This window comes from Sturnira hondurensis, unplaced genomic scaffold (assembly GCF_014824575.4).
Source record: "Sturnira hondurensis isolate 20B ecotype Veracruz unplaced genomic scaffold, ASM1482457v3 Scaffold0011291, whole genome shotgun sequence".
Classification (NCBI taxonomy): Eukaryota; Metazoa; Chordata; class Mammalia; order Chiroptera; family Phyllostomidae; genus Sturnira; species Sturnira hondurensis.
The window spans coordinates 1168204-1193162 of NW_028083922.1; the positions used below are offsets into that span (position 1 = coordinate 1168204).

The 24959-nt window shown below is 35.2% G+C and overlaps 1 protein-coding gene across 1 annotated transcript in view; it reads left to right on the forward strand.

Moving 5' to 3' along the window:
• ASCC3 (activating signal cointegrator 1 complex subunit 3) overlaps positions 1–24959 on the forward strand; it is a 320030-nt gene that overhangs the window by 69844 nt on the left and 225227 nt on the right. The window contains exons 6-8 of the mRNA XM_037059706.1: positions 1190–1394; positions 2003–2144; positions 2726–2851. Of these exons, the coding sequence (XP_036915601.1) occupies positions 1190–1394; positions 2003–2144; positions 2726–2851 (473 nt within the window). The remainder of the gene's footprint in view (positions 1–1189; positions 1395–2002; positions 2145–2725; positions 2852–24959) is intronic.

Here is a 24959-nt window from a genome sequence, read left to right on the forward strand (position 1 = left end):
ATAGGACACATTTTTTTCACAGCAGCAAAATGTAGTAGTCTTAATGTAGATGGGATTATCTTATTTTATAATTTTGAGATGTAATAAGTCTTTATTTCTTGCTTTCTTTTTTGAGACTTGTAAAAGTCATTATACAGAGGACTTATTCCATGTGATTGCGAGTTTAAATGACTTATTCAAAATTGTGTAATGAGATAGTGATAACTGTCTGCAAATTGTGAAGATTTGACTTCAAATGAATTTAGAAAGTTAATTTCCCATCTTGACGCTGTGGTTAATTCCTTCCTTGTTCTGTATTAGATCTTGGAATTTGATAACTTGCACTGTGCTACTTCAGAATATGAACCAAGTCTCATTCTTAATTGTCTTCAGTAGCAGTTCCTGGGACCTAGTAGGTCCTCAGTACAGTAATGTGTATGGATGTGGATTGCTTTCAAAGACAGTCGTATCAGTTCCTTTAGGGCCGCAGTGAGGCAAGATACTACTGCTTGGAAAGATTTAATTAAGCACGGAAGGTAATCCTGTTGGAAGGAAAATTTTCCTGAGTTCAGCAGATCACAGATTCAAATTGTAGCTTGCAAACATTGAGCTTTGATTGACCTGGCTCCTCTTAGGGGTTTGACCTTTTTCCATTTTTTTAAACCTGTATTTTCATGAAATGGTGGACCATACCTTTTTTTTTTATTTGCCTTGGTCATCATCTGACCTATACCCTGAGCTAATGCTAACAAATTTTCTTTCATCTATAAATAAGTAGTAACATATGTATAGCTTAACACAGTAAAGCCTATTACATTGTGGACAGTTGTATTTAATATGTAAAGAATATCTTTATTTTATTATTATGTTTACTAAATGCTAATTAGTATTGGAAATTGTATTTATTGAAATTATATAATTTCAAAATTATAATGTCAAATATTTAGTTTCTGATGTTATATGTAAGAATTTCTAACATTAAATTGTTTAGTCTATAGGAAGACAGCATTTGCTGACTTTTCTTTAGCCACTATTTAATATAATTTAGATATTGTGATTTTAAAAGACTCCTTAAATTATACAAATTAATGCTCCAGTTTTTAAAAAGTAAGTTGTTAGAGCATTGCGTTACCTTATGTTTTGGTGAGGAAGAAATGGTTTTAATAAAGGTTTAATGTGTAAAACATGATGTTCTAAATTTACTTCATAGACAATTACAAAAAAAATTTAGGAGAAAATGCTAAACCCAATTATGGTTGTCAAGTCACTATTCAGTCTGAACAAGAAAAGATTCTGATGAAACAATATCGCCGAGAAGAAAAAAGAAATGCTAGGCGAGAGAAAAAGGCTGGAGAAGATGGTGAAGTTTCAGAAGGACTTACGTGCTTTGATCCTAAGGAATTGCGGATACAAAGGTAATGAAAGCCAATAGCTGAAAAAGTACTTGTGTTGTAATTGCTACTTTTTGTATCATTACCATTTTTTAGTCTAGTTTTAATAATTCATATTATTCTTCCAGTCACATTTTCTTACAAGAATAGAATTTTGTTGTATGAAAACCTCATTTTCTGGGATAAGAAAGCTATTTTAGGTGCCATGTACACACACACACCATTAGATGAATATTTATGAAGCCTACACAAATTTGAGTTTTTGGTTTTTTCTAGCATAATGAATACTTTTTCCCATGTTATTATTTAGAAGTAGAAAAGAGGAAAATTAAATGAAAGCCATATTACACTTGGTTTTTAAATATTGAAACCCATGTTTAAAAAGGAATTTATAAACATCTTTGGATTGTGACAAACAAAATTATAAGCGTGGTGTTACCTAAAAATGTGTCAACTCCTGTGTGATCACACAAAACACTTCAGGATTGCTGATATCTTCCTATGTATAGTTGTATTTATTCTCTTTTATACTACAAAGCCACCTCAAATAGTTATTATAGTGACCTTTTTTAGTGTGCTTTTCATTGCAAGACAGAAATTTCAGATTCTGCCTGTTGTTTTTCTTTTTGCAGAGAGCAGGCACTCCTGAATGCTAGAAGTGTTCCAATTCTGAGCAGGCAGAGGGACGTGGATTTTGAAAAAATACGTTATCCCCATGTTTATGATTCCCAGGCTGAGGCCATGAGAACATCAGCATTCATTGCTGGTGCAAAGGTATGAAATTGGTGTATGATCGCTTTGGGATAACATGCCTATTGTGAGGAAATAACACATAAATTTTCCCAGTTTCCTTTGTTACTTTAGTAGTAGTTGACTGTACTGTGCTAAATTGTATTTTAAAATACTGGGGAAAATGAAATAATGCAGGGTATGTGAAGTTTTTGACACATCGTAGGTATTTGAAATATACTTGTTTTCTCTTTCATTACATATGAAGTTTGTATTTTTGAATTTTAGCAGATGTGTTGCTTTCTGACTGAACTTTACATCACATACTGCGTATTTTCCCTACCTTCTTGAGTACATTTGTCATGCAGAATACCATCTAGTTAATATACAGTTCAAGATTTTCAACATAATGTGGTTAATTTGTTAGATGAGATACCTGGTACAAGAATGCTTTGTGTGTGTGTAGGGTTTTTGTTTGTTTGTTTGTTTAGGCTGCTTTTCCTTTAAATTAGCTAAATTTAATTTTTCATTCTGTGTGGTAAGACAGTAGTGTTCCCCTTCTCTCTCACTAACAAAAGAATATCATAGAGCATTTTTAAATTACTATTGGATTTTAATTTTAATAGATGATTTTGCCAGAAGGAATCCAAAGAGAGAACAACAAGATGTATGAAGAAGTAAAGATTCCCCACAGTGAGCCAATGCCAATTGGCTTTGAGGAAAAACCGGTTTATATCCAAGACTTAGATGAGGTGAGATGATCATTTTATAGAGTTGATGTTTTTGTGCTTGCTATGTTTATGAATGGATTTGTATTGGAAAAATTATTTTGACAGTACGATAAAGAGATATGCAGTTAGATAATACAATAAAGAGACATGCAGTTGGTTACTAAAGATGTATAGTAGGGGAACTTAAATTAAAAAAAATATATGCATACATACATTTCTTCATGTATATACACATACTTATGTACATTTCTGTGTATATAATTTTGTAACATCATGTATATTTTGGTTATTTCAGTAATATTTGGTTTAAGCTATATAAACTGACTCAAGTAAAATGTTTGAAAGGTTTTACGTATCATAAAATATGTTATGTTGTGATATTGTATTAACATATCAAATGGTCAGCCTACAATAAAATAAAATGTTATTTGAGGAAGGGGGAGCTAAATTCCAAATTATTTTCTTTTATTTTTTTCCTTCAACTTTTAAATTTTAAATAATTTCAGACCTATGGAAAAGTTGTATAAATGGTATTATCCACATACCTTTGTCTCAATTTACCATTTGTTAAAATATTGCTATACTTGCTTTATCTCAAAAAAAATAGTTTAGTTAAAGTATATGTATTATTTAAAGTTAATCTTTTTTGTCAGCAAAGTGAAGTTGCTTTATTTTTGAGTCATATATAGTCATTCAGATATCAAATAATATAGGGAAGCAAAAAGAGCATTGTAAAGTATAACCACAGCCAACCAAGATTAACTTCGTCCTATCTGTATATGTTATGCATGTGCATTTTGTTTTACAAAAATAAATGATAGAACATGTATTGTTTATGTGTTTGTATACATACTTACATATATGTCTTTCTATGTCAATGTATAGGCATATTTAGCATTATTTTTACTTATCATACAGTATTCCATTTTATGCCTTTATTATAGTTCTTCATTATTATAATTTTAAGTTATGTTCTACAATAAGTTTTTATAGTAGACCAGAATTGTGATTCAACCTGTATTAGTGGGTTTCATTCTGTACATTGGAATGACCTGTAGAACGTTTTCAAAATCCAAATGGTTTGGCCTTTATTTAGTCATAACTTATTAGAAGGGGCCAAGATATGTATATTTTGAGGATGTTTTTTGAAGTTCTATACGTGTTTTGTAATGCAGCCAAGGATGAGAGCCTGAAGAATTAAATAATTCTATACATAATTTTTTAAACCTTACCAGTCATTATAAACATTATTATCATGAAGGTTTATTTCATTCTCTATATTTAGTACTAATTTTTTTAAAATGCGAAAGCACTGCTATTCGTTGTCTGTATAATGAACGAGTCAGGGTTTTTATTTTTTCTGCTTATTTCTAAATAAACTTTAATTTTCATTTAGATTATAGAAACAGAAGAGTTTTTCAATAGGTTAATTCCATCTGCAACCATAATGTCTCTTTGCCTTGTGGCCTAATATATTTACAGGTTCCATGGAGTAGTGTCTAACTCCATTGGGGATCATTGTTCTGCCTAGCACATGTGATGTGGATGACCAGGGTTTAACTTCACCCATTGAAGGACATCTGTATTGGTTACAGGTTGGGAATATTATGAATTGTGTGAGTCCACTCAGGCTGTCATAACAAAATACCACAGACTGGGTGACTAAAACAATGAAAATTTGGTTTTTTCACAGTGGAAGCTAAAAGTCCCTGATCACAGTCCTGACAGATTTGGTTTCTGTTGAGGACTCTTTTCTGGTTTGAAGATAGCCGCTTTCCCACTGTGTCCCTATGGCTGAACATGGCCTTTTTTTCACTGTACGAGCAGATACAGGTGTTTGGTTTCAGTTCCTCTTTTTATAAAGGACACTGGCCCTATTGGTTTAGGGCCTCACCGAGATGACCTCGTATAACCTTAGTTTCTTCCCTACAGGTACTATCTCCAAATATAGTCCCACTGGGGTTAAGGCTTAAGTGATGAATTTGCAGGGGACATAAGTTCGCTGGGATAAATGCCCAGCAATATAATTACTGTGTCATATTGTAGTTTAGTTTTCTAAAAAACTACCAAACCTATAAATGGAATAACTATAAATGGAGTAACATTTTGTATTCCCACCAATGATCTCATGTGAACTAGTTACTCCATGTACTCACCAGTATTTGGTGTTGTCAGAATTTAAATTTTTTATTTTAGCCACTTTAATTTATATTTTCATACACATTATTTATATTTTAGCCATTCTGTTGGTGTGGAGAGATTCTCATTGCGGTTTTAATTTGCACTTGCAGAGGAGTAGTGATCATTGGGGAGTGATACATACAAATACTGGGTGTTGTGTACAGAAGTAAACTATTTGATGCCATATCACTTGAGATAGCGATCCCACCAGATGTCATAAGTTGTGAATAGTAATATAGACCTCAGGAGAAAACATAGGTGTTAATAGGATGTTGGTTTAGTAGATGCTTCTGTTGACTTGGATCTTTTCTATACAAAAAGATCCAGGGAAAGTACCAGGGAAAGTGCTACCGAGGCGGCATCTTTCTCTTTCTCTGAGATTCTTAATTACAGGTTATTCCTAACAGCCCTATGGAACTGTAGATAAAATGCTTTTATATCTTTTCCTTGACCAAATGTCACATTGGATAGATTTGTCCTGCCTTCTTAAATTACTTCTATAATTTCATTAAAAAGAAAAGCAGAATTTAAAAGTATAAAATGATGTACAGAAATGCTGTTAAATGGGTTTTGTACTTTCTTGGAAAGGTAATAATGTAAAAAATATTATATGGAGCTCCGTATTAGTCAGGACTCATTCATTTGGAAGTTAGAGAAATCAAAGTCAAAGCAAGCTTTAGCAAAGAAGGCAATTAATTGACTTTTCTAACTGGAATGTCCTGCAGTAAAGCTATTTCTGTACCCAGCTGGATAGATAGGTTCATACGATGTCATCAGAACTTTCCCTGTCTTTATCTCTTTCTTTCTTTCTCCACCTGTCTTGTCCCTTTCCCTTCCCCATTATCTCTTCCTCCCTCTCCTTTACCGCCATTACTGCCCCTTTCTATTTCTTTGGTACTTTCATCACTGACTCCCAAATAGACTTTTTTCCCTCTATAGCCAGGGAAAAATGTATGACAGGAACTCCAAACATATCTGCTTTCCCGTTCACTAATCCTAAAAGGCAAGAGGGTTGTCTCCACAAGTTCTGCCAGAAAAAGATTCCTGGGATTAACTCTGATTTTCTTACTTTGATCACCAGTTCATTTCTGAACCAGCTTCTTTCCCGGTGCTGGGACTGTGGGGCTCTTATTGACTGTGCCTACTGTCTTGCGTATCCTCATTGTCAGCCCCTCGTGAGCCAGTGGGAGTCAAGGAGGAACTTTCCAAAAGAAAGGTGGATGCTGTTACTACCTTAAAATGGAGAATAAGAAAGATGCTACGCAGGCAGAGCTCTGTCTTTGATATTTTGCATAAGAGAGTCAGGTTTGCTTTTTGTTAATGTTAAATAAGTTGATTTCTGTCTGTTTTCTTATTTGGAGATGTGTTTTTAAAATAACTAATAGAGTGTTATTCAGCAAAAAGGAAGTACTGACCCAAGTGTAATATTTTGTTTGGAAAGGTAATATAAAAAGATGCACATAATGTTTCGTTTGAAAAGTTAATTGAGTCCTATAAAATGTGAATGTACAGAATCTGAGGTTTTCTGTGACCCCACCTTCTTGAACCCCATGCCTACAGGTTAGATTCTGGGGAAAATTACAAAAAGGACATTACCCGTGCTCTTCAGTTAATCAGTGTAGTGTGTTTGCCCCGCTCCACGTCCATGGAAATAACTGCTACAGTGGGGTATGTTGCAAAGATGCGATGGCAGCTCAGAGAAGGCAGACTAATGAATTCACAGAAGTTTTCACTGGAGGTGAATGTGAGGGCCTAGAATTTTGCCAGGCAGGCAGAGGGCAGTGGAGTGGCTCTTAGACAAAGGATGCACCATGAAGCAGTATGTGACCTTCAGGAAACAAGTGTTTCGGTATTGCTAGCATGTATGATGTAAGTGGACAATGGCAGCAAGTTGGTCTGAAAAGAGACTGAATTTACACATGAAGGACTTTGAAAATCATGCTAAGAGGTTTAGACTCAATACTGTGGGAAATAATTTCTTCTTAAAAATAGACTAAATTGCTCTGGCTGGTGTGGCTCTGTGGATTGAGTGCCAGCCTGTGAACCAAAGGGTCACTAGTTCAATTCCCGGTTTAGGGCACATGCCAGGGTTGCAGATCAGGTCCCCAGTAGGGGGTACACAAGGGGCAACCACAGATTGATGTTTCTCTCCCTCTCTTCCTCCATTCCTCTCTCTAAAAATAAATAAAATCAAAAAAAAAAGAAAAGAAAAGAAAGGGAGAGCCTTAAAGGGACTTAAAAAAATAGAGTAAATGATTTTTTCACTTAGAAGGATTGCCCCAGTTGCAATGCAAAGTCTAGAGAGCAGAGCTGCTGCAGTAGTTCGAGAGAGAACTGCTATGAGCCTGAATTGAGAAAGTGGCCACCTATATGGAAAATGGGACAATGAAGAATAATTTAGCTGCTAATATGTGTAAGATCTGATGACACTGAGTGGAGGGGATGACGTGGAGAAAGGCTCCGTAATGACATCAAGGCAACATGGATGAGTAAGAGTACCATTTATTAAGGCGAGGAGTAAGAGAAAAGGAAAAGGCTTGTGCGTGTTAAGTTGAGAGGCAGCAAACCTGTTTGGTTCAGAGCAGGGCCTCTGAATCCAGGCCGGCAGTTTGACTTGACTCTGTGATCTAGTGTTTCATTTGTAAAATTGGGAGAATAGCAGTTACCTCATAGTTTTGTTATGAGGATTAAATTAGTTAATATATGTGAAACGCTTTGAAGAGAGTTCGTTACTTAATACATTTTACCTAACATGTTAGCTTAAAATGATGTAGTGTGATGATGAAAACTGGCACTGTGAGATCAGAGTATGGATAAAATAAGACTTATCATTACTTTAGAAACTGTATTTGCTAAATAAATTACTTCTGTGTTCATTTATGGTATTCAGCTATTCTTTCATTCCAAATACATGTGCGGTACTATTGGATTCTACCAAACAGGATCAGGAAGACCTATTTATCATAGTCACTATATTAGGACATCTAGAGTAGTTTCTAATTAACTGATGGAAACTAAAGAAACCAGTCATTGTAATTATTGATATCTGAAGTTTTATCAAGATTGAGAGTTTCGAAAAAGTCAAATAGAATAAGAAAGAAAAGATATTACTTTTCCTTTGGTTTTACTTTGTCCTCTGAACCTGAGGATCCTGTAGTTAAAGGGTTTATTGTTACAGTTTGATACAATCAGATTATAAAGACAAGAAAACTAAAGAAGAATCCAGAAAAATACTTCAGAGTATGGATCTTTTTAATGAGCTCAACAGGATGAAATGTTGCTAAAACCTGGACTTGCTCCCGAGTAAAAAGCCTTTTTCTGAAACATTGCACAGGCTTCTTGTTGCACCGTCAGGCATGTCGTCAGTTCATCAGGACCAGGGCCTGAACCACTCACTGTCTTTTTAAGAGGTGATACTGAGAAATAACAGCAAATATAAGTTTAAAGCCGAAAAGGGAGTTTACAATCTTCTTCACACTAATAAAGATCTTAGCAAGTAAGATTCCACAAACTTCATGAGAAATGACACTATATAGCACAAATTAAATTTCTAATCATTTTAACAAAATCTAATTTCCCTTGATACATAACTAGCAATTGGAAACATGAAAATTCTAATTCTTTTTGCTGATTTATTTGTCACATTTTCAGTACTTATTACTACTAGAACCAACAAATGACTGACAAACATGTAAATGTAGACGATTTCTCCATCTCTTATATAAGCCTCATAATACAGTACTCTTTCCTGTGGCAGTCTTTTAAAGATACATAAATAATAACAAAAAGCAGTGTTTTGTATCTGTGTACCTGTCTGGTACCCTTTATGCCTTTTTGTAGATCTGGATTTCCCTCTGGTATTCACTTTCTGTAGCACAGGTCTGTTTGCGATAAATTCTTTCAGCTTTGTGTGTCTGAAAATGGCTTCATTTTGTCTTTGTTCTTGAAAGAGAGATATTCCACTTGATATAGAATTCTAAGTTGACAGTTTTCCTCCAGCACTTACAGATGTAGCTGTATTGTATTCCTTTTTAAAGTTTTTATTTGTTGATTTGAGAGGGAAAAACATTGATTTGTTGTTCTACTTATTTATGTGTCCATTGGTTGATTCTTGTATGTGCCCTGACGGGGGATCAGATCTGAGACCTTGGCATATCGGGGCGATGCTCTAACCAACTGAGCTACCTGGCCAGGACTGTATTCTTGCTTACGTTGTTTCTAATGAGATGTATGCTTTCATTCTGATCCTCCTCTCTTTGTAATACGTCTTTTATTTTCTGGTTGATTTGTGAGGTTTTCTCTTTAATCATTGGTTTAGGCAGTTTGATTATGATGTGACTTTGTATTAGCTTTCTGTTATTGTATAATAAATTACCAAAAATTTAGTGATTCTTAAAATGTCCATTTATTATCTGTGGAGGTTCTGGAGGTTCAATTTGGGTGGGCTTGACTGTGTCCTCTGCTCAGGGTTTCTCAAGGGCAAAATCATGCTCTTGGACATGCCGAACTTTTATTTGGAAACTCTGGGAAAGGAAGGATTCCTTTCCAGGCTCGTTCAGGTTCTAGTCAAATCCATTTTCTTGCAATTGTAGAACTGAGGTTCCCATTTCTATGCTGTTGGTCATTCTTAGCTTCTAAAGACTGCTGCGTTGAATTCCTTGTGTATGTGTGTTTTTATTGTCCAATTATAGCTTGTCCCAATTTTCCCCCCATTGCTCTTCCCCACCCACTGCTCTCATGGGCTTTAAATCTGATTTTTTTCCCTTGCAGTTTAGAAACTTCCCTGACTTTAAAAGATTCATGTGATTAGGTCAGATTTACTCAGACAATCTACTACATGTAAAAATCACAGTTTTATGTAGTATAACCTAGTCCAGTGAGTAAATCCATTATATTCAAAGTTCCAGGGTTTATGCAGGCTATTTATACAGTGGAGCTGGTAGTAGGGATTAGGAAGGAAATCTTGACAGCCAACTTAGTTCTATCACTGCAGTGGTGTGATTTTTTCTACCTTTCTTTCTTTCTTTTTTTTTTTTTGTGTTTGACATTGGTTAAGCGTCTGTGGTTTATAATTTTCATCAGATGTGGGAGATTACCAACCATTCTTTTTTATAAAATAAAGAATTTTATTTTCCCTTCCCCCTTTTCAGCAACTCTCTGAAGGAGGCCAATAATTGAATTTCAAGATAAGTCATTTTCCAAGGAAGGAAAAGTCCTGTTCTCACAATGACAAATTATTGGAAAAGTGAGATATATTAGGCTTTCTGAAGTTGTCACACAGCTTATTAATGTTCTTTCAGCATTTTTCTTTTTTTGTTTGTTTTTTTTTTTTACTTCATGTTTCATTTTGGGTAGTTTGTATTACCTTGTCTTCAACTTCACTCATCTTTCTTCTGCAGTGTTTAAAACATTGCTAATCCCATCCAGTGTACTTCTTAATCTCATTCATTGTAGCTTAATCTCTAGAAGTTTTATTTGGGTTCTTTTAATTTCTTCAGTGTCTCTAATTAAGCAGTCATTATTATAGCCAAAGGGTCAGTAAAGAGGCAGGTAGTAATTATTTTAGGCTTTGTAGATCACCCAGGCTCTCTGCTTCATAGTCATTATTGCCTTTCTTTTTGTTAAAATACCCTTGCAAAATGTGATGACCATTCTTAGCTTATAGGCCATAAAAATAAAAATAAAATAAAATAAAAATAGGCTTCTGGCCAGTTTTGGCCCTCGGGCCGTATTTGCTGGTCCTTGCTCTAGCTTCTTGAAGAGTCTTTCATTTGTAGTATTTCTGGATTGATTTTAATTGATGAGTATTTCTTATTTTCATTGTTTATTTTTTGCTTTTTATAATAGTATACTTCATCATTCTGATCCCCTACCAGACATTATGATTTTACATGTTGAATATTGGATATTTTTGTATTCTTGTAAATATTCTTGAATTTTTTTTTCTGGAACATAAAATACTTTGGATCAGTTTGAGCTTTTCAGGTCTTGCTTTTAAAATTTCCTAAATAGACCAGAGCAGCATTTAGTGTAGCTCTAAGGTCTGATTTTACCCCTCTACTGAAGTAAAGGTCTTCCAAGCTCTCCAATTCCCAGTTAGTTTAGAGGTTTTCCGCTGTGGCTCATGAGAACAGGAACTATCCAATACCCTGTGTGGTAAGGTTTGAGTTTCCTTCTCTGATCTGTTCATAGAGTTGTTCCTTCTACCTTGGGTAGTTTTCTCACATGCTGTGCTGTTCAGTACTCACCTAGGGACTTGAGGGAGACTCTGCAGGTCTCCGGAGCTATCAACTCTGTCCCCCGACCCCCATCCCCAATCTCTTTGTCTCCCTCTCTCTCATTATCTTTTTACAATAAAAATATCTCCCCCAAATGGAGAAGTTCAACTCTAAGGGAATAAAGTAGGACATGAAGCTAATGGAGATAATTATTACTCTACCAAAGTTCACAGAATCCTATGTTTTAACAGAACCTTCAGTATTTATCTGTGGATTTTATTTTCTTTTTAAATCAAAGCGGCAGATAACTCTGGAAATTAGAAATCACAGCAAGTCAAAGGTTTGTTTTCCCACCTCTTTCTGAAAGAGGTTGAATAGCCAATTGCATCCCAAGATAAGTCATTGTCCAGTGAAGGAAAATGTCAAATATTCACAGTTACGAATTATTGGAAAAGTAAGGTCTTAAACAGTATGACCAAAAAAAAAAAGGAGTTGACCCCACCCCATTTTTTCTCACTCTGCCTACAGTAGCAGTTCTCACTGGGCAGTTCTCATTGGCCCCTCCCAACATCCTCCACAGAAGACATTGGCAGTGCGTGGAAACATTTTCGGTTGTCACAACCAAGAGGGTGCTAGTGGCATCTAGTAAACAGAAACAAGGATGCTGCTGGACATTCTACAGTGCACATGGCAGCCCCTCACAACAGAGAATTCCCCAGATGTCAGTAACGCCAAGACTGAGAAACCCCAGAGCAGAGCTGTCATCTAAACTTCATGTCCTCCATAGTTAGTTATCTGGAAACTGAGTGGGGGAGGGGGTCGTAGGTTTTTGGTTTTGACTTTTCTAATTGTTGAGTAGATCTAAAAACATTGTTACTCAATAAGATTGTTCAACCTTTTAAATTCTAGTCTCTTTCCACTTCTTTGATATTTTTATCATGTATTTTAGTTCTACTGGCTTTAGTTTTTATAATAGATATTTTTATTACTGTTACTATTATTTTACAGAAGGATATTTTCACTGATAATAGAATTGTATGTTTATAGTTATTCTCTTAGCACATTAAAGGTAATATTTTATCACATTCTATCTTAGTGCATTAAATATGGTATTATATCATCTGTTTTTTGCTTGTGAGAAATTTGTAATCAACCTAATTGTGATTTGTTTTCAAGTAAGCTTTTCTTTCTTGTTGCTTTTAAGATCTTCCCCGTCCCTTAGCATTTTCCAGTGTTACCATGGTGTTCCTAGATAAAGCTTTCTTTTAAACCTCTTATTCATTAACTCTTTTCTCATTCTGTTGTCTGCTTAACATCATCGAGCAAAAGACATTAAGGGAGAAACAAGGAATTTACATTTTCTTCATGCCCCTCAACTTGGCAGACATTGTTAAGTAACATTAAAAAAATTGAAAAAAGAAATAGAGGGCGTCTCCTAGTCTTCAGTGTTCTTGCATCACAGTTGGGAACATCAGAAGGCATCTGTGTTAAGTATTTACCCACAAAATCCTGTGGAGTGAACTGAGTAAAAATCAGTAGTTTGAATTTAATCTTACACAAAAGACAGAGGGACCGATGCAGGCTATAATTGTTCATGAATATGTCTTGGAGAACATGAGACTTCAGTTGTTTGTTGTAGTCTGGGGAAGTGGACTTTATTTGGATAGTGATAATGAACTTAACCATGTTTTTTAGTTTTTGTTGAGCCTCACCTGTGGACCTTTTTTTTTTTCATTGCATTTTGAAAGAAAGGAAGGGAGAGAGAGACACAATGATGCAAAAAAGAAGCATCGATTGGTTGTCTCCTGTAAGTGCTGGGACCCGGGATTGAATGCACCTGGACCAGGGATCAAACCCACAACCTTTCGGTTATGGGATGACACTCTGACCAGCTGAGCCACACCGGCCAGGACAGCTGTGTTTTTTATACTAGAGCTCGTGTGGGGTGCACAGAGAAAGGAACGGTTCTTGATTGTGTGGGCCTCATATAAAATGTTGAAGATTATGTCTTATCCATGCGACTTTTCATATAGAAACTCTAGATGATATATTTGTTATAAAAACTCCATCACTGTTAGGAGGGCCATTATTTTATGTATTAGAGTGTTACCTAAAGTATTACTATGAAACGCGAAGAAAAAATAAAAAATTTCTTGGCTTTTTTTCAAAAGTAATTAAGGATTTCGATGCATTCCTTCTGGTGTGTATGAAAAATATGCTATGTATACTATCTTATCTTCTGTTTTGGGGGTCAGTAAATGTTTAAGCTTTGTTATAAAGTTATAAATAACAGTTTTTAAAAATTTATTTGTGACTCCCAGCAATTATTTAAATTATGTGATTAAATAGTAATGTTTACTTATTATGAAAGTGTCCTATAATTCACATAAATGAAATAGCTAGGTCTTACTTAAAGGGAAATGCTACCACTTTTTCCCTTCTAAAGAAGACTTAAATTTGTTTGTATGCTCTGAACTTTCTCAGGATTGCAGTACTATAAAGTCTACTGGGAACACTTGCAAATAGCTAACTAGGAAAAGGGCACCAGCTGCTTGAAAAATACCTGCTCAACTAGAGAGAGTGATAACTAACATCTGCCTCTACCTAGGAGAAATCTAATAAAATAACTTTCATTACAACCTACACTTTATTTATTTTTATGGCCGGAAATTAGAAGAGAGAAGATTTAAAGCTTACTTAGAACTTGATTATATTCTGAAGTATGAAACCTAGAGAAATTTAACTTGTAATATGAGAATTTCAAATTGCTTTAGAAATAGACTTAATTGCTGTTATCTCCCATTTTAATAAACAGAAATATTTGGTGTGATTTTGTTTTTATATATACTATTTTCATTATTTGTCTCTGGAAATATGTATGGATTGGTCATCAGTTATCAATAATCACCTCCTGAGCTCCTGATTGATACAAGGCATCATGATATGATGGTGTCAAGAGTTTTAGAATTATATTCTGTCTTACTCTCTAGTTAGACAGATAGAACTGATGTTGAATTCCAGCTTCAGCATTCACACTTTTTGTGATGTGGATCAGGTTGGATAGTATCTCTAAGTTCCAGCTTCCGCATTGGGCTGTTTATATTGCAGATTACATGAGTCAACACGTAGAATATGTGTGGCAGTGTCTGTGATGCGTTTTAGGTGATCAGTACATTCTCAGTCAGAGTGATGCTTACATAAACTGTTCTTCACTTAATTTCTCACACTGATGGCTGAGTTTTGCTGTTGAATAAGGGTATGCTTGTGCATTTTTCTGTTAAGCGTTATCGGTAAGTGGACTTACTTCTGTATAAATAACTTTTAAATTCCTCAAAGATGGATATTGAAATAATATATAAGGCAGCTTTAAAAAATGAAGGTAAAGGAAGTCATATTTCTTTAGTAAATACTATGCATTTCATTAGACTTAAATTACATTACTTAATTTCCTCATGTAAACTGAGAACAAGAGGTTTGTAAAGGACAAGTTTAAATTTGATGCAGTGGTGCAAATATCAAAGAGTAATAAGTAAACATTCATAAGTTACCTCGCATTTTGCGTTCTCAACAAGATCTTATATTCTTGATAGATTTCAGGGTTGTGTGAAAATAATTATGTAATTTGGGTAATTTTAAATGTATCCGGAAATCAGTATATAAAGAAATCTCAGTGAATTATTAAGCAGTCTATATTAGGTTTTATTATATGTTTCAGAATCATTTCCTTTAAATGGTTTGCATTTCTTTTCTAATCTTTCCATGCTACACAGGAAGTTCAAGCAAAACATTATTCTTATAGTTACACCATAATAAACTTCTTTTTAATTTGATACATGTTTTAAACATGTTTTTCTTCCTTTTTGGGGGTAACATGTACTTACTTCTTTTCACAATCAGTTGTGTTAAAGTACTAAAAAACAGATGACTAAGGATACCCAGTTACTGCGCTGGGAACAGGTAGAGAGTGAGGATCCCGTTCTTCATCTTGCTGATACTTGATAATCACTTGTTAAGTCATGTGCAATTGCTATTTTCCATCTTAGGCAAGTGAACGAAAATCTCAAGGCTTGAGTTCTAGAAATATGTCATTTTTCAAAGCATGTGCACTCCCTCCCCCAAGTGTGAGAAGGTTGTTCTCAAAGGCCTGGCCCCTCAGTACATCCTCAGCTAAGCTTCACCCCCCCCACCCCGCCACATCTTTGACTGCGCCCTTTCTTTGGGTGGTGGGTATTCACAGTCCTTCCAGGTGAGCTTCAGATCTCATGTGGGGAAATAAGCAGTAAATGCTAATTTGAGGAAGCAATTTATAAGTCTAGTTTACTGCTTATTTCCCCAACAAAAAATAATGATCAGATCACCTATTTTATGGAAATTAGTTCATGACTTTAAATTGTGTATTTAAAATGTTAACTTTTTAAAATGTACAATAGAAATGGTATTTCTAAATTTCTGTTCTTCAGGAAAGCAATATCAAATATGTTGCTAAGCATTGGAATATTGGAATGCACACACAAATTTGTCTGTTGAACTGACCAGTGTAAATAAGTCATTAGTACTTTGATTTATATAACAAGTTTTTTGCAATGTTATTAATTATAGTAAATGAAATCTTGACTTGAAACCATAGTAAGTTATTCAAATATTGTTAGATGGAATGCAAGTAGAACAATTCACCTGAGGATTCTGTTGGTGAAATTTTCTTGTTGGAGGAGATATATATTTAAAATGACATTCTTGCTTTAGTTTTTGGAAGTTGAAAGTCATAGGCACTATAAAAAATTTAAATGAAATTACCTATCATTTAATATCTGTAACAGTTTGTGAGTTTGACCACATAAGTCCAAATACTTTAAAAGATTTTAAGCAAGCTGGTGGAAATACTTTAAAGGTTCAAGTTGGAGCTAAAACCAGTTATTACCATAAATATCAGCCAAGAAACTGAATGTGGCATTTTCTGTGTGGGATTCAACAGAATTTGACAGCAGCTCTTTTGCTTCAGTTTTATTGCCATGGTGCAGCTGTTTGTTAGAGGGAAGGTCCCACAATTTGGGCCAAGTAGCTTGTAATGCCAATGAAATAATGGTGTCTTACATTTTTTAGCTACAACACTTACAATGGCATTCTGGAGGGACACTTACAATACATTTCGGTATGAGTTAATCTCCCTTTCAAAAACAATATATTAACTTCATAGAAATTTCTAGATTGTTAGCTTTCAATTTCACTCCTGCTTTAAACCTCTGGAGTTTATATACTTAATTGTAACATTGGTTGTGTGAAACCAGCCCTCATGTATTATGGAGGTTCTGTCTAAAGCAAACTAAACCTAGCCAAATCAAACCTATAGTTTTGCTCAAACCATGTCTTTTACTGTCTTGTTGCACACTGTGACTGTGACTTTGGCAGAGTACCTTGGTGAAAAGTAACATCTGATATGTTGAATTACTATTAAGATCACACTGGTAGAAACACAAGTGTGCAATTTCATTGGTTTATCAGTGGGATTTGTTATGATTCTGCACCCAAGGTTTTGGGAAATTAGGGCCCTCTTGTCTCCCATTATACCCTAAGTTTTTATGAAACATGATATCATGATATTGCTATTGTTTCTTTTTCTCTGTGTTTTTCTCCTCAAGGACAGGCAGGAATAGCTTTTTTTTTTTAAAGATTTTGTTTATTTATTTATATTTAGAGGGGAAGGAGAGAGGAAGAGAAACATCAATGTATGGTTGCCTTTCATGCATCCCCTGCTGGGAGTTGGCCTGCAGGGAACTGGCCTGCAACCCAGGCATGTGCCCTGACTGGGAATCGAACCGCAATCCTCTGGTTCACAGGCCTATGCTCAATCTATTGAGCTACACCAGCCAGGTCAGGAATAGCTTTTTATTTATCATTTTGTCTTCAGGGAGGAAGTAGAGTAGAAAAGGGCCACCTATTTATATAGCTGGGTTTTTTGTTGTCACTATGCTTCATAGGTGGACTGTTTTCAGTATGACAGAATGTTTAGGAATTGACACTTGTGAGTATATTAAGAATTTTGGTTACTCTTAAAAGGTATATATGTGTTCCATTAAATAATATGAAATTATTATGAATTATGCATTGTGGTTTTTATTGCTTTTTTGTATGTAATGAAATTTGACTCAGTTTCATTTTTGAGAGTAACCTGATTTCCACAAAATCTTATAATCTTACTTCCTTCAAAGATTTAATAGTAGATTACACTCATGGGGTCTTTTGTTGCTAAAATGTAATTTCCTCTACCCAGAATGTCTGATTCAAAATGAATCATTATCATGAAACATTAAAATACACAAAAGTTCAGTAAAGGGGAAGTAACAGTGGTCATACACTTCTTGTCCCTTAATGAACAGAATGCAGTAGTTTTTCAGTGCATTTACAAGTGGGGGTACACATTGAAAATCTGATGTTTGGTGAAGTGTAGGACTCTGTGACATAATGAAAAACAAGGTAAATCAGGTAGGCCAGGCGTGAGGAGTGATGAGGAGGATACGTTACACATGGTGTTTCGGAAAGCGGACTCTGGCAGGACGGGTCAGAGAGCAGAGGCACAGTTAGGAGAATGGGAATGTGGTCTGAATGTGGGGGGCTGTTCTGGAGAACCTGTCACCAGACAAAGGCAGTGGGGATGGGGCAGAAAGGAGCCAGGGGCCAAGAAACATCATGAAGGAACATGACCCTCAGAGGCCGTTTAGGTCCTGAGAATCCCAAACCAAACCAAACAAAAATATTTTAAGAGACTTTTCCCTTTTATATAGAAATATATCCCTCATAGAGCATAAAACTACTAAAGGTGTGGTACAAAAATGCATGTAGCTTATTAAAAGAAGAATAAGACAGGGACCTAGAAAGCATGTACTAACAATGGGAACAGAGACCTGGAACTAGGGATGTGCCTGTAAACACAGACTGTTCCTGAGGCGGAAGACAGAGCCAAACAGCATTTCTTGCACAGACACTCACAACGGTGCAATTATTTTGTAAATAAAATGCACACACACAAAGCAAATAGTAGCTGTCATGTCTTCCTGTTGTTGCACTGGAAATGATAGGTAGCATCAGGAAGATTTTAAAAGATGTGAAAATTATATTTTGAAATAACACTTTTGGTTTTTTGTTCCCAGAGCAAATATAGCAGGCGCTGATGTGATTCAATGTGACTTGTAGTTTCACTGGAAACTGCAATGCAAGCGTATAGAAAAAGATAGTTTGGCTGGTATTTATGATAAATGATAGAAAACCGTTGTCAAGCTTAATGTGAGCAGAAGAATTTATACCAATTTCCTGTTCTAGAAATAGTCAATGTGCTTAACATGGAATGTCTTAAGTATTATTTAGTTTATGAAAATCCATCAGTGCTGCAGCTCAAAGATAGTATTATGATTTAATCAAATGACTCAGCTGAAGCAAATACAGAAAAAGAACATCACTCAGTATTTCCTTTGTGCCAGGTTCATTGCTAGGTCTTAGGTGGGGTAAAGTATATTCGTAACCCTACATAGTCTCATATTCTGGAGGAAAATAACTCCTTATTACTTATTATTGAGCAGTTTAGAAAATATAAATGATTTCATTTGATCAGGTGAAGTGTTTGTTAGTCTTTTAAAAAAAGTTGAATGGTGAAGCTTCAGTTGGAACCAATTTTGCATGTGGTAGATGTTTAGACTTAACTGTTTTATTTTAGACTTTTAGGTCGGAGTACAGAGATAAGTATTTGTGACTTAATCACTGTTGGAAGAGAACTTTAATTCCATTCTTTAAGAGATTCAAGAAACAATTACTTGTTTTCTTGTGTTTTTGCTTACTAGAGACAAATTCATAGCGAATAAGCAGTCAGATAAAAACTAATGTTCTTTTTCTTTCTGAAAGCATCTTCAAAGATTGAAAGTTTATAATGTAGTTCATCTTCTTTTTTTTAAGATTTTATTTATTTATCTTTAGAGAGGAAGGGAAGGAGAGAAGGAGAGAAGCATCAATGTATGGTTGCCTCTCAAGAGTCCCCTGTTGGGAACTGGCCTGCAACCCAGGCCTGTGCCCTGACTGGGAATCGAACCTCGATCATGTGGTTCGAAGGCCCGCGCTCAATCCACTGAGCTACACCAGCCAGGGCTGTAGCTCATCTTCATAACTGGAGTCAGATAAGGTTAGAGCCTTTCCGACCATGTTGTGGATTTGGGATACCGCCCTAAGAGCCTTTCCTGCAGAGCAATCCGCTGTTTTCTAACAGTGTATTAGTCAGTTTTCAAACATTATGTAAAGAACCTGGAAGCCATCTAGAGCTGCACTATTTAACATGGTAGCCACTAGCCACGTGTGGCAGGTGAGAAATATGTTAGTCTGGATTGCTCTAAGTATAAAACATACTAATTTCTTAGACTTGATGTGAAAAAAATGCAAAGTGTTTCATTATTTTTTGTTGCATATTAAGACATACATTAGGTTAAATAAAGTTATTATAAAATTAATGTTGCTTCCTTTAAGTGTATTTTAATATTTCTGCTAGAAAATTTAAATGAATTTGTTTGGCTTATATCCTGTTTTTGTTGGACATTGTTGATCTAGACTAGGAATGTGTAAGGTTTTTTAAACATTATTATTGTTTATTTGTAGAACTCGTTTGTTTTCTAATATGTAGTCCCAGTCCTTAAGATTTTCCTATCATGAGAGTGTCTGATGTTTGGCTTTCCATTATTTTTAGCAGAGTGGGAAATTTTATTTTAGGTCTGCTACTACTGTATAACCTTGGGACAGTCACTATACCTTTCTGAAAATGCATTTAAAATCTTTTTGACCCCCAAAGTGACATGCAATTGCCTGTTTGAAATTTCTGCTTGAACATGTAATGCGCCTTTCAGATAGAATCTTTTTTTCCTCTTTCAGTCTGTCCTCATAGCCCTTCTTATATCATCAATAGAAGTGTCATCCATCTGCTAACAAAAAAAATAATCATCTTTAATATATCTTTTTTCTTCCCACTCTGTCACGTTTAGCTTATCATCAATCCATTGGTTTTACCTCAAAAATATAGTTTGTATCCTTTTATTTCTGTTTCCACTGCTGTGAAGTAAACTAGCATTAACCTTCACTGGTGCTACTGGCAAAGTTTTCTGCCATTCATCAATCTATTTTCACGTGGCAGCCAGCTAGAGTTTTTAAAAATGTACTTGTCATTCTTTTAATCATGCAGAGACTTTTTGTTGTATTGCAAATAAAAACCCAAGCCCTTTACCATGACTTAAAATTGCCCACATAATGTGACTCTCTTCCTTTCCTATGTTGTCTGACCATTTACTCATTCAGCCACATAAATCTCCAAACAGGTCCACGAACATATCAGCTTACCTCCGATTTAGTTAATCTAACTCTGGGTCCTTGTTCTGCCTAGAATACACTCTATACACTGTGCTTTCACATTTAGTCATGGTCTGCTTCTTGTTATTTTGTTCCCAACTCGGGTACCTCTCTTGAGGCACCTCCAAAAGACATAATTTAATTTAACTGTGATGTTCCACTCCTCTATGCTACTCTGTACCATCTATTAAAATTTTATTCATATTAGTATTTGAAATCTGATTGTTCAGTAGTGAGTTTGTTGATTTTTTTTCATATTTTCCCCTCATAACAGTGTATGCTATATAACTACCTTTCTGACCATTGAACTGTTTGAACTATTTTTGGCACATAGAGGTTCAATAAGTATTTGCCATATGAGTGGAGCGTGAACTCAGCCACAATTGGCAGATCAGATTTTCTCTAATGTTTCTGATTAAGGAGTCCCTAAGACATCTCTGTTAGAAAGATCACATGGAGCAAGGCTTGTGAAGAATATTAAAATGGTGAAATTCTAGCAAATAGAGCTCATACTGAGTGTGCTCATCATCTCTGTTGCAATAATCTCTGCTTCCCAAATTTTGAATCTAAGCCACGTGCTCTGTAGATCCAAAGGAAATTTAAACTGTGAAGGTTATATGGTACATATCTTGGGTACCTATGATTTTTCCTAAATATTATGCTGAAATTGTAATGTTTACTGTTAAAATATTTAACATTTAAGCTTCTGATAGATATACTAGCTTAAAAGTACCGCATTGTCCTGGTTACATCTTAGAGATTTTGTTAATGCTTTTTTTAAAAAGATTTTATTTATTTATCTTTAGAGGGGAGATAAAAGAAAAGGAGAAAGGTAGAGAAATATCAATGTGTGATTGCCTCTCATGCGTCCCCAGCTGGGAACTGGCCTGCAGCCCAGGCATGTGCCCTGACTGGGAATGGACCTGGTGACCCTTTGGTTTTCAGGCCTGCGCTCAGATCACTGAGCCACACCAGCCAGGGCTGTTAACGCTTTTTTAAATTTGTTAGAAGTGTAAGTACCTATGTTTGATTATTATAAACAATTAATACAGTATGTTTAGTGTACATTTTTAGTGTTCCAGGTAGATAACATCAGATTATTTTTGAACATACAGTGTGCACTTGAGAGAAGCATGTGTAGCCAGGGTTGATAAGCAATATTAGAAACATAAATTTTTATGGAATTGCCTCACTGAGTCATATCATTTCTGTAAGATTAGAAGTCTAATGAATCCAGAATATGTATAGATAAGTGGATTTAGGTGGAAGCTTTAACATTTCAAACATTTTTGATGTACTGATTATGATATATTTTGAAAATATTCAGTTAAAATGATTTAAAAGGGAAAATTACATATATTTAGAATGGTTATCTGGCCCAAATAAAAAGCCTTTGTGATAAATGAGCCATGAGACACTCAGTTTTCTGTGTAAAAAGCAAATGCTAAAATGTTTAAAAAAAACTAATTGCAATTTAACATTTTACATTCATTAATTTATAAAATTAATGCATTTCTTTTGTTAGAAAAATACCACATGTTTGGAAGTAATGATTGTTAGTACCATTCAATTAGACAATTTGTTTATATATGAAATATAAACAAAACAATGACTGTTACTACATTGTTCTAAATTTGAGCACAATAGTTTTGATATAACCACACTCTTGCTCTTCTGTTTTCTTAAGATATTTATGAATATAACTGGAATATTATTCAAATCTAAGGAATCTCTTCTGCATAATGAACTTTAACTTAATTATCTCATGTCCCAGGAGCTGTCAGACACATTTCAAGCATACTGCTCTTCTAGTGATACTTTTAAATATTGTTACAATGGATTTCTTTGCACATTTTTTTAATTTTTTAAACCAGGTTTATTGATGAAAATTGGTTCATTCATTTTCATAAATTCAAAATGAGAAGCAAAAATACTTTTGGGAAGGGGAGTGAATATGGGCTGCTTGAAGTAATTTATAAATTAATTTTGGAGAGTTTTTAATTTTGTCTTTGTAACTTGCTATTTCTTATCCACTTGTATGTATGCAACTGTATCTTAAGAATTCCACCTGGCTGGTGTAGCTCAGTGGATTGAGCACGGGCCTGTGAACCAGAGGATCGCGGTTCGATTCCCAGTCAGGGCACATGCTTGGGTTGCAGGCCACTTCCCGGCAGGGGACACACGATACATTGTGTGTCCTCGGCAGAGGCAACCATACATTGATATTTCTCTCCCTCTCTCCTTCCCTTCCCCTCTAAAGATAAATAAATAAAATATTTAAAAAAAAAGAATTCCTTTGCACCAGTTTTTTTGAAATGAATGTGAACTCTAATTGAGTGGCAAAATAAATCATTGTATAATATTATTTTTTTTAGATTTTATTTATTTATTTAGAGAGAGGAGAAGGGAGGAAGAAAGAGAGGGAGAGAAACATCAATGTGTGGTTGCCTCTCACATGGCCTGCACTGGGGACCTGGCCTGCATCCCAGGCATGTGTCCCTACTGGGAAGCAAACTGTCGACCCTTTGGTTCACAGCCCGAGCTCAATCCACTGAGCCACACCAGCCAAGGCTGTATAATATTATTTTAAACAGTAAATCTGATAGTAGTTTGTATTTGGAGCTAAGACAAACAGTTGAGATCCCATCTCTTCCACATTTAGCGGTATGGACTTGGGTGGACTTGAGTTACTGAACTTGTCTAGGCCATGGGGTATTTTTGCTAATCTCTTTACAGGTCTTTAAGGAGAAACTTCAGAGGTTTCTGGAGGATTTTGTACATAGTCTAGTCTTCATAGTTTGGTCATAGCCTACTTTTCCATCTTCATCTCTGGTTCCCCTTCCTCCCATATCTCTCATAGAACTACTGACTTCTGACTTCTAAGTCCCCTAGGTATTTTCTAATACTTTGTTTTTTCACCAGAAATGGAATTCTTCTAATTGACTTAGGTATTGAAAATACCTAAGTCCCCTAGGTATTTTCTAATACTTTGTTTTTTCACCAGAAATGGAATTCTTCTAATTGACTAATTCTTCTAATTGACTCTGACACCAAAGCACGTAGTTCATCTTTTTTATGGAAAACTAAAATGATGTAATATAAATTCTAATATGGCTTTTTGTTTAACCCTGCAAACAAAACTTGTAAGGGTCACGTCACTCTAACTTTTGTTAAGAAAATGAATACTTAAGGTGATATATTTTTACTATAATAATATTTTACAAGTGGTAAGTAAATGATTGTAGAATTGAATAAATACAGTTATAAACTTCCCAACACAGTAAGTTTGTCAGTATATTCTTCTAATGTTTTAGATTACTTCTTGCTTGAACTGTAATCTTTAAGGACATAAGAAATAAGTTTAAAAAAGTTTTTTAATCCTCATCCAAGGATACATCCATCAATTGTAGAGAGAAGAAGTGAGGGAGAGAGAGAAAGGAACATTGATTGACTGCCTCCCGTACATGCCCCAACTGGGGATTGAAACCTGCAACCTTTTTGGTGTATGGGACCATGCTCCAACCACTGAGCACCTGGCCAGGGCATGAAATAAGTTTTTAATTTAAGGTTGAGTTGTTTGTTTGTTTGTTTGTTTTTCCTGAACTGCTACATATATGTTTGGGGTAGTTCCAGTTTACTCTTTCTTTTGAGGATATTAGGTATGCAGTGCATATCTTTTTAAGACTTTTCCTCTCATTTACTCAACTGATTTATTAGTCAATTAAAATTTATTTAGAGGCTTATTATGTTCCTGGTAATTGGCTAGGTGCTAGGGAAATATATAAAAGTAATAAAACGGAATCCTTAGTTTCAATCCACGAGGCCATATGTACATACAAATAAATCATTTCAGTATTTGTGGTTAAGGGTCATAATGACAATATAAAAAGAGTGCTGTATAAATGTCTAGCTGCTGAGAAAAATGAGAGTTCCTTAAATCTTTTTAAATATGGCAAAGTGTAAATAAGGAAATGTAATAATTGCTTAGGGCAGGGGTGTCAAACTCATTTTAACCAGGGGCCACATCAGCCTTGTGGTTTCCTTCAGAGGGCCGAATGTAATTTTAGGACTGTATGAATGTAACTACTCCTTAACAGTTAAGTGAGGGCTTGGGGTTGCCACAGGGTAGAAATAAGGTGCAGGGCCGGATAAAACAAGGTAGGAGGTTGGATTCGGCCTGGGGGCATTGGGTTTGCCACCTGTGGCTTTGGGAATTGGAGAGAGACCAGAGATTATAGTTGAACTTGAACTTGAATGATAATGAAGCATTTCTCAGGGTTGGGAAAGGTGTTATAGAAAGTGCAAAAGCACAAAGAATGATTATATATACAAATATCAGTGTTGGAAGATAACAAGGG